At 55.7% G+C, this 10253-nt stretch overlaps 1 protein-coding gene across 1 annotated transcript; it reads right to left on the bottom strand.

The window, feature by feature from the left end:
• Positions 1-542: 542 nt before the first annotated feature.
• UTP11 (UTP11 small subunit processome component) lies at positions 543-5249 on the bottom strand. Its single transcript, XM_014607922.3, has 8 exons — positions 5140-5249; positions 4926-4987; positions 4577-4679; positions 4280-4393; positions 3997-4090; positions 3442-3572; positions 1298-1408; positions 543-838 (listed from the first exon to the last, which is right to left on the bottom strand). The coding sequence occupies exons 1-8, from the start codon at positions 5200-5202 to the stop codon at positions 755-757; spliced, it is 762 nt and encodes a 253-aa protein (XP_014463408.1). The 5' UTR covers positions 5203-5249; the 3' UTR covers positions 543-754.
• Positions 5250-10253: the final 5004 nt, after the last annotated feature.

Below are 10253 nucleotides of genomic sequence, written 5' to 3'. Positions count from 1 at the left end.
CTTGGACAAGCCTCTGGCGCTCAGGGGGCCAAGCGATTTACAGGGCACAAAACACCCAATGCAAGAGCAGCTGCATCTCCGTGACACTTCTCTGGAGCCCTTATGCCTTCCCAGAGGGCTGCGAGGGTGTCTACAGATGATGCCAGAGGCAGGGCAAAGGTCCCTGTCCTCTGCCTTCATCGTGCAGGGCCTACATCCTTCACTCAGCCCCACTGGGCCAGGGAAAAGCTTGGGTTCAACACTGGGCCCTTTGCCCGCTTCAGTGGTGCAGTGAATGGACAGCACAGGGAAGTCGAGGGAGGAAGGCGGAGAGGAGGGCCACAGGAAAGAGCGGAGGGATCAGTCAGAGACATTCACTCGCCAGGCGGCCAGTCTGCAGCCTTCCCGCAGCCCCCGGCCCCGGACCAAGATGGTTATTGCTCAGCAGGGCGCAGCTTTTGCTGTGCCCAGCACCGAGTTTTCCCTCCTAGGAAGTTCTAGGGCACAAGTCACCGTGGCAGTCAGGCCCCTCTTCTGGGCTTTCCAACATGTAAATACCAGCGTGAAGCATGAATCTTCTTGGGTTTATTAAATAAAATGTGTTATGGTTACAAGAGGCCCACAGGGCTTACTCTGACAGAGCGTTAGACAGCCGTGAAAATAAATCCGATGCTGCCGAGATACCAGCGCTGCTCCCGAGGAGAAGCAGGCTCCTGACGACTTCATTTAGCTCCGAACCGGGACGGCTCTTTCCGTTAACCCTTTCCCCGAACCGCTAGCGTTTGCGCTGGAACCTGAACTTGTACACCGCGGGGCCGTTCACCGTCTCCTTTTTCACCTTCACTTTGTGGGTTTTGTCCTGGGGAAGACACGAGAGCAATTGATTTCCCTTGTGAGCGTGCAACAAGAGGAAAACCCCAAGGAGAACAAACGAGAGCAATGGTGGGGAGAGAGGGTGCAGAGCCAAGGCAGTGGGAGGACTAGAAAAGATATTTCTACTTGTTCTTTCACCCTTAACCGTGGGGTCAGGCATGCAGGCAGTTATAACCCAGGTCTGCACTGAACTGTGAACCCCACCGAGGCAGGAAACCTCTCCTCCCATTGCAATTGAAGGGTTTCTACCACCGCGTTCTTCTCCTCTGACGCTCCCCAATATTGACTTGGCGTTTGGGCAGCCCAGGAAGTCCTACAAAGAACTGAGCTTCTGGGCCAAAGGCCTGAACAGGAGCAGCACAGGAACAAGCCACCTGCACCCGCAGCCGAAACGTTTCCTGGGGATCCCTCCCCCTTCACTCACAACAAGAAACAAGCCCCTCACCAGGAGATCTTTGCGTGTCTGGATTTTCTGGGCAATGACAAACAGCTGCTTTTCTCGCTCGATGCGCTGCTTCAGGAGGTCGTACTGACTGCTCCGCGTCTGGGCTAGTTTCTGGAGGAGGAAAAGAGCATTTCTGAGTGGAGGAAAAAAACAAGAAAGCACCTGGTGTCAACTAGACCCTTCTCTGGCTCGTAGTCGGGGGCCTCATTGTGGGCTGAGGGATCACACTCAGGCTGACCCTGACCACAAACTCATTGATGCTTTAATAGAGCTCTGCCCAATTGACAAAATTGCTGCTGCTCCTAAAGGGATGTGCCTCAACCCTCTTGGCCCCGAGAGCCGAGCTTTCCTGGCAGGGACCTGAAAGGTTCATACAGGCAAGACAATTTAGTACAGCAGAAGACCAAGGGGCCCAACCACTTCTGAGCTGGCCCCGATACCACGGGAAGTGCTAGTGTCTCCCAGCACAGAAGGGCTCGGGGCTCGTGGTTAAGTAAAGCTCTGCTTGCCAGAGAGAGAGAACGGCTCATTAGCTAACGAGAGCTGCTGGACCCGCAGCACAAGGCGGTGTTGCTACTGGGGCGATCTAATTACTGATACCCAACAGGACAGATCCCAACAGGCTTCAGATGACTCAGTTTTTTAGGAAGGGAAAAAATGCATTGATCTAAACAAGTCCACGAGCTTTTCTGATGAGCCAGATGGAGAAGGCTGGCAGGAGGAACAGGCCAGGGCGGGACGCTAGCCAACGTCCTATTTAGAAACAACCTGCTGCAGTCTTCCCCTCGGCAATTTCAGACACCTTTATTTTTACCTTCTTGCACAGACTGACTCAGGCATACAAGACTTCCCAATATATCCAAACTAATTAGGAGGTATTTATACTGCTGCAACCAAGTTTAGCTGTTCCCAAGCAGAAGGGAACTGCTGTGAAACTCAAACATCAGGAGCGAAGCTGATGCTGTGCAAGCAATTTGGGCTGGAGAACTGACACCTGCACGAAACAGTTCAACTTAAAAGCAGCGAGGAAGCGAGATTTCAGCTTGAGCATCTGAGGAGGGGGGGTGGCAGGGCGCCGGGTCACAAACGCCACCAAGCTCAGAGCCGCAAAGTTCAAGAATCCCATGTAGTTTCATTAACCGAGACAAGCAAGCAGCAGAGAAGAGAAATCTCTGAAGAAATCCACACCAGCTGCAGGGGAAAGGGACAGCCTACATAACCGTTGTGACGGGAGACAGCGACTTCACAAGAAGCTCTGTCACGTCCCGACTCGGGGACAAATGCGCTGTAACGCTCAAACGCAGCAGGACAATGCCGTTTCTTTTACACAAGGGGACTGACTCCCAATCTCACGACTGCCCCAAATCCCAACAGCCTAATTAAACCCTGGCTCTGCAGTAAGGGGCATGAGGCTGGCAATGGACCCAATCTGCCTCCAGGAGCACTAGTGGCTTTGTCACCGGCGTGCCTGCACGTCTGAGCAGCGCTCGGCGCTGTGGTCAGCAGCAGCCTCCGAGGAAGAGAATCAGCAAGGCTCAAAGACAGACCCCGAGAGAAAATCCCAACGGCCCTTTAGAGCGAATCGGAGCCCTGCTTCCAGTCCCAGAAACAAATCCCAAGGCTTGTTCGAGGCAGCAACGGGGCAGAAACGGACCCTGCTAGGGAGCGGGCCAGACGGTCATAAGAAAACACATACACTCGCTGTTCAGGGAAGGCAGCCCGACGTCTCCCCACGCAGTGCTGGTACCCTGCAAATGCTGCGCTCCAGCACCCCACCCGTCCCGAGCCACGCTTCAGCCAAAGGCCACCAAACCTCTTGCGCTGCAGCACAGACCAATGCCCGCACCGCCGCAGGACACAACCGAATGGGTCCTTCGCTTGCCATCCCACACGTCCAATCTCAAGTCTCTGGGCATGAAAGGTCTGCTTTCCTCCTCATCGCACCCAGCAATCTCTGGCTCTCACCCGTATCACTCAGCCACTGCCAAGACCAACCAAGCCTTGGGCTACCGGAGCCGCCTTGTCCGCCCACGAGCCAGGCCAAGGTATCCTTGAGAGGACTCATAGCTCAGAACGGAGGTGACATGAAATGACCCCAGAGGTGACTGAGCACTAGGAGTAGGAGGGGTGGCAACTCGAGTTACCTTTAAGTGGGCAGAATTCGTGGCTCCTTTTACTGCTTCCTTCTGCAGCGTGTCAACGGTGGGGCGGTTGTACACCCTGTCTACGAGCTCGGGGACCGTGTTCAGGTGAGAGGCGACATCAAACTCTTTAACTACGGGTAGAAAAAGAAGCCAAGATCAGCCACGAGCACTCGGCCTGTTTCCCACAAGTGCTCGGTGGCCAACCAAACAGCTGTGCACGCTACGTGGCAGACAGCCCCAGGGTCCCCGGCACAGAGGACCGCTGCGGCACTGAAGAACAGTGGTCTAGCTCAGCTGGTCAGAGCAGGGTGCTACGGGCGCAGGTTCAATCCCCGGTTGGCCTAGGTGATCTCTTGAGGTCCCGTCCAGCCTTACTTCTCTATGAAACAGCCCATCGGCGGAAGGCTGCTTCATCCCCTCCCTCCACCGCTGTTAAGAGGGAGAGAGGCTCCCAGGAGCCCGGGAGGGTGTCACCACTCCTGGGAGACAAGACACCGGGGCAGCACCCAGCTCTTTTACAAGTCTTTCCCCCGGCAGAGCCCGGGTGACTCCCACCTTCTTTTTTGGTATCCAGGAAGAAGGTGTGCTTGTTGGGCTGCTTCCCCTCGGCGTCCAGGAGGTGGAGCTCCGACTTCAGCCGTTCGATTTTCTGCAAAACAGCAAAGTTAGTCTGCGGACAAAGCGGCCGGACCGGCGTTTCCAGCCATCCTTCCTTCTACAACTGACTCCAACTTGAGCGAGCGTGCGGGTAGGCACGAGCCCGCGGAGCAGGGGACGTGCGCGTGCGTTCGTTACGATCCAGGCAGAAAGCCCCGGGTGGGTCAGTCGCGGCTCGTACCTTGGCTTCTGCCACTCTTTTCATTTCCACGTATTTCAGATCCTGCGTCTTCATCACCTTCATCTGTTCCGGGGTCACCTCTTCCTTCGGCTGCTTTATCACGTGAACTCCGTCCTGAAAGCAAAGGGGACGCGGTGAGCACCGAGACGCGCTCCTGCAGCCGCGGCGCTCGAGCTCGCTGTCCTCCGCTTCTCCGCGCGTCTCGTCGTTCGGATCCGACGGACCAGCTCTACGCGCCTACTTAGTTATGCGTAGTTAAAAAGAAAACTCCTCGGTCGGCGCCGAGCGGGCTCCTACCTCGAGCTTCACGCGGGTCATTTTGAAGTAGAACTCGTCGGGATTCTTGTCCAGCGCCTTCTTGCGCAGCGCGCGCAGCACGTCCTGCTTCCTGTGGTAGTCACTGCAACGCAACGCAACGCGGCACGGCGCGCTCGCCAGCTCGCCCACGGGCTCCCGCCCGCCCGCAGCACAAGGAGAGCCGGGGCCACCGACCCCTGGAGCCCCCCGCCCAGCCCTGCTTGGGGGACGCTGGGGGCGGCTCAACGCCAGACTTTGCTGGCGGTCACAGGAGGCGCTCGTACGCGCGCTCACGCGGCTACACGTCCTGCTGCCGCCCCCCGCGTCCGCACCCGCACCCAGCACTCACTTGGCGCGGAGCTTGTAGTCCTTCTTCTTCTCCAGCAGCCCCAGGCGCTTCCGCGACCCCAGCTGCGGGCAGAGCATGGCGTGCGCCCGCTGTCACCCGCGCCCCAGCCCACCCCGGAGCCTTGTGGACCCGGATCCCCCGCGCCTGATCCTAATCCCCGTGGGCCCGATCCCTGCCCCCATCCTGATCCTTGCGGGCCCGATCCCGGCCGCACCTGCCCCCGCTCGCGGTGCTCGCGCTGCCCGGCCTTGGCGGCCTTGCGGAACGTGGCCGACATGCTGCCCCGATCGACGCCGGCACGAGGGGGCGTGGCCTGCCACCGGAAGTGCCGCCTGCTTCCGGGTAAAGGCGGCGCCCGCGGATTCCGCCCCGCCCCTCCGGCCGTGACGAAAGCGGCGGGGTGGACAGCAAGCCCCGCCCCCCGGGCTAGGCCGTACGGCGCATGCGTGGAGCAGCCAGGCTGGAGGGGGGAGTTGTAACAGTGGCTGTCCAGCCACGAAGGGCGTTGGGTGCTCATCCAGTCTCGACAGTGTCAGTCCAGCCACAAAAAGCACTGCCCCACTGGAGAGGAAACCGTGTCCCGGTGGGTCCGGGGCTCCCACCGTGAAGCGACGTGTCTGAGGGCGCCGCAGGGCCCCTTGTACGCAGGCAGGAGACGCGCGTCTTGCCAAGGGCCGGTGCGCGCTCGCGGGGGGACGAGGCGTGGCAGTGGGGCTGGGTCAGGGAGGTCGTTAGAAGTCGCAGGAAACGTCCTAACGGGCAGGTTGTACGTGAGGGGCTGAGCCGACGCTGGATACAATACGAGGAGCGTCGAGTTCCAAATGGAAGGCGGCTCGTCACGCCGCGCGGTTGCCGCTTCAGGGAGCGCGTTGGGCTGCGAATGATGGGGAGCTGTCTCCAAACTCTCCGAAGCCCGGTGGTGGGGTCGGTGCCGTCTCTCGCACGGCCCAGAAGACTTCACGCGAGACGCAACAGCCCGCGCCCGCTTTCATCTGAATGCGTGGTGGGGCCCCAGGGCGCCCGGGGCGTTTTGGATGACCCCTGCCTCGGAGGCACGGCTGGCTCTTGCTTCTTGCGGCTGCCTTGGTGCCGGAAGGAGAGAGGAGCCTTGTTTCTACACTGAAAGCCCCAAAAAGCGTCCTAGCTCTGCCTGACAACAGGGGGATTGGATAGTGGACGCGCGGGTTGGGAAAACGTGTCCAGGTTGGTGATTCTCAGCGCCCCGGGGTGCCTCGATCCTTTCCGGGGTGCCACACAAGCCGGGCACTATTAGGTGTGCGCGCAGGATTCACAAGCAAAACCCGGAGGTTTCCGGCAGGAGTCCATGGGGTCAAAACCACGCCGACCTGCTGGGTTCTTGCTGAGGTCTTTGCAACAGGAGAAGGGCTCTGCTCTTTTTCTGTAGTAAAAAACGAACGGAAGCCGCTAGCCGGCATGTGTTGAGTCCAAAAATAAGGTGGGGAGTCACCGGTCTAGGCCGTAAGCTTGGTCTTAACCTAGTTTGGAAGTGTCTGAATCTAGTGACCATCTCATCACGGCTGTTCAGTGTCCGAAGTGAAAGCACGAATGGGCTCAGGTTTGTTCCTGAAGACTGAACGCAAAAATTCATCACGGTTGGTAGTAATCGGTTCTCTGGTTGGACTTGTGTCTGCCTTGCAATTATCAATCACTTCAGCAAGATTAGAAGCCACGTGTATCGTTTCTATTGGACTTTAAGGCTGTGAGTTTCTAGGGCCTGGCATTGCCTGTGTCTTATTCCGTGCAGAGTGAACATATAGCAGCTCTTTTATCATATGAAACACAAGGGCAGTCTCCCGGCATCCCATGACTATGGGAGTTCATTCACCTACCTCCGTCCCCTGCAGACCAGCTGCATTGGGGTGCGTCCCTCTATGACAGAGCTGTGTTGTAAACCCATAAATGGGTGTGAGGTGCCCAAGTGATGAGGGCCATATAGATAAAGAAGGATCTGCAAATTATCATCAACCTTTGCCTTGAGCTGTAATTCGTTAAGAATTTTTGCAGCCTGTGGAAAGAATTGCCCGATGACCTAATGGAGAAAAAACACTTCTTTATCATATTCCCAGTAACTTCACTTATCTAAACAGTGAGTCAGTACGGAAGCTGGGGATGAAGTGACCCACCGTGGCTCTAGACGCTGCAGGATCTTATTTAGGAATGAGACCAACTCAGTTCAACTCCTGATTCAACCGGCAGAAAAAATGAATGATTTCGTGGCTAATGAGGAAAGATGAGGCTGCAGCTAAACTGCAGACCCTGAGGTGTGCTATTGATGCTTCCCCTGAGATGCCCGTGTGCTCAGGGTATCCTGGTGCCACTCAGTTCAGCTGCACACCTCGTCTCCTGTCCTGTTCCAATGCACACTTGGGATAAAGCCTAAGACTAGGAGAAAAGTGCTTGAAAATCACACAGATGTGGCAAATTCCCCCTCCTCCTATTCATTTTTACTTCTGCTGCACAAGGATGAGCAGTGCACAAGCCTGTCAGAAATGCAGGGTTTGGGTTATTCGGTGCACCAAGCCCTCTTCCCCTGCCTTCATTTTGGAGAAGGCTGCCAGCTGGAATCACGCGACCCTGGTGATCCCAGGACACGCTGAGAAATGCCCGTCCAACTGCTGAGATGCCCCGGCTTCTGTTTGGGCTGGGTGTCCACGAGCATCTGCCTGTGTGTGTATATGTGTATGTGTGTCTGTGTGTGTATATATGTATCCGTGTAAATGCATGAGATATATATAGAGAGAGGGAATTGTCTGCTGTGCTCCACGCGAGGGCCTCCTTGAGCTTTGTGTCGCTCGCTGACCTTCCTGAACATGCCAGACCTGGAAACAGCCTTTTAACGGTGCTGGATTGCACCGGTGGGGTTTTCCCCTTTCCCTTTGTGGGGCTGGTCCTGACATTTTTAAAAGGAGGTTAGATGGACACTTGTCTGGGATGGTTTAGTCAGGGATGGCCCTACCTCAAGCAGGGGCTGGACTAGATGCGACCTCCTGAAGGCCGCCCCTGCCCGCCAGCCTGACTTTTCTACCATCCTACGACTGGGCTTTAATTGTTCTCTTTGCTTTATATCTGGCCTTTGTTTAGTACAAAATGGTGCTGCTCGACTTGTTCACTTCACTGGTTCACTTAGTCCCAGGAAAAAGTTTTTACAATCCCTGAGCACCTCACTAGACATAATAATACTAGTTGGGTCTCTGATGTGTCCTACACAAGAGAGTTGTACCCTACCTTTGCAGGAGACAGACTCGAGTATTTGGCAGGTCTTTTTATGAAAGCGATGAAAATGTTGAGAGCGTTTAAAGATGTTGCCCCCCTTCCCCACCCCTTCCTGAACCCCTGGGGATTTGGCTGTTCGGTCGGTGTAAGGATGCCTGTCATTAGCTGTCTGCCTGCTTCTGGATCTAAAACAGTCTTTGGGGGTTTTGGGGTCAGCAAGGCCATGCCACAGCGGACGGACAGAAGACAAGGGGCAAAAGTAGCTGGTCATCCCCATACAATTCAGCAGCAGGTGGGGCCGGGTCCTGATTGTAATGCCCACAGCTGGAGGCCGGGGAGCTCCCGGCTATAAAAAGAAGAGGGGAAAAACCCCAAACCCACCATTTCACAGCCTGGCACAAGGATGGTGTCGTGCTTGAGCCAAACGGGGCAGACGCTGCTAATTTCGTTCATCTCTAAACGTTGGAAATGGGGAGTGGGCAAGATCCGGGGAAGGTAAAATGAACTGTGAAGGCCGGCACCGGGGACAGACCCCGTTCTCCTCCCGTCACAGTTGTGAGGGGCAGCCCGCGGCGAAAGAAAGCTGTGCAGAAGGAGCGGTGCATCCGTGAAACCTGGCTGCACGGTTTGTGACAGGCTGGAAACGATAGACTGACGTGAGATCCGTCTGGAGCAAGTTTATGGAGCCCCTCCTGGTCGATCAGATGCTCTTCCAGTCAAGCGTCTGAGGGACTCGTTTGGGCCTCAGAGCCCCCCGTTTCCTCTAAACTGAATCAGATGATGAAACCGTATGCAATGCAAACGGGAATTCAGCAAAGCAAAGACAAACCCAGAGATAACGGAGGAAATGACTCAGTCCGTGATCAGAGAGGAAGCAAGGCAGGGGGGAAGGGCCGGCCACATCATTTGAGTTTCATTAGCTACGATCATTTCTGAACGTCCGCACTTCTGCTGGGGTGTCTGCTGCAAAATCCCAGCTCGCAGAGCAAAAGGGGAGCTGGGATCTGCTGCTTTGATAAGGAGCAGAGGCAGCTGCCAGGAGAGGGGGCTGCAGCTCCAGGGATGGAGATGGGCGTGGACCTTCATATATCTCTTAAATGGCAGGGAAAGATTTCACAAAGCCCGTTCCTTCCCTTTCTTGCCACCCTGGCTGCCCTCCGTGCTTTTCTCAAAGCACAACAGCTAGCAGGTGCAGAGAGCAGCGGGCACAGCCGGTCGGATGAAGGGCTTGGTTCTGCGAAGTCCTATCACGGGCAGATATTGGAAACGCTTGCTTCCCTGCCCACATGGATAAAGTTTTTCATTAAAGTGAACTGAACCAAACGGCATCCTTTGCTCATTTACTGTTGTCTCGGCCTTCCTACTTCATGCAGCTGCCAAGTGAACTCGCTGATTCAAACCAAGCTCCGGGTGCAAAGTGGCAGTGACTGCCTGGGCTGGCCCTGAGTCACTGTTTGCACAGGCAAGCTGAACTTGCAGGGTCAGGACAGGCCTTGCCTATTCCCTGCCCCTTGGGAGAGAAGCCGGGCGCAGCAAGCGTGCTCAGTTTATGCCCCTTGATTGCTAGAACTGCTTTGCGCTGGCCTGTTTTGCAAGGCACACTGGGGAGAGAGTATCTTGGAAAAACCTGGATTTAAAGGCGTTGAGAATAACTGGCCCCGTTACTGGAGAGCATTGAGGGCCCAAATATAACCCGAATTCTTCCTGTGACCTTCGGGAAAGATGGTTTTCTGCCTCTTGGCCGCACTGCATTTCTCTGGAAGGTTGTTTGAATATTTTTATATCTGTTTATTGTTTCTGCCTCGCAAACAACCTGGGCTGAGCCTGTGCTATCATTCACCCAGAGCTATTTATGCAGTGTGATAAGCCTATCTACCCTTGGCTCAGAACAAGGACTATGCTAGGGGAATATCATCAAAGCTGTGAAGGAACACACTGTTATAAGCAGTTAGAAATGTCGCCAAGTCCAGGAGAGAGGTAGCTAGCTAGCTGTGTTGGTCTGAAGTCAGGCAGAAGGCAGGGTAGATTTCCACCTTATAGACTAACTAGGTGCATAACATCAGCTTTCTTGAGCCTGAGCTCGCTTCTCCAGAT

Source organism: Alligator mississippiensis, chromosome 6 (assembly GCF_030867095.1).
Source record: "Alligator mississippiensis isolate rAllMis1 chromosome 6, rAllMis1, whole genome shotgun sequence".
In the NCBI taxonomy this organism is placed as follows: Eukaryota; Metazoa; Chordata; order Crocodylia; family Alligatoridae; genus Alligator; species Alligator mississippiensis.
This window is presented reverse-complemented; position numbering and strand designations above follow the sequence as displayed.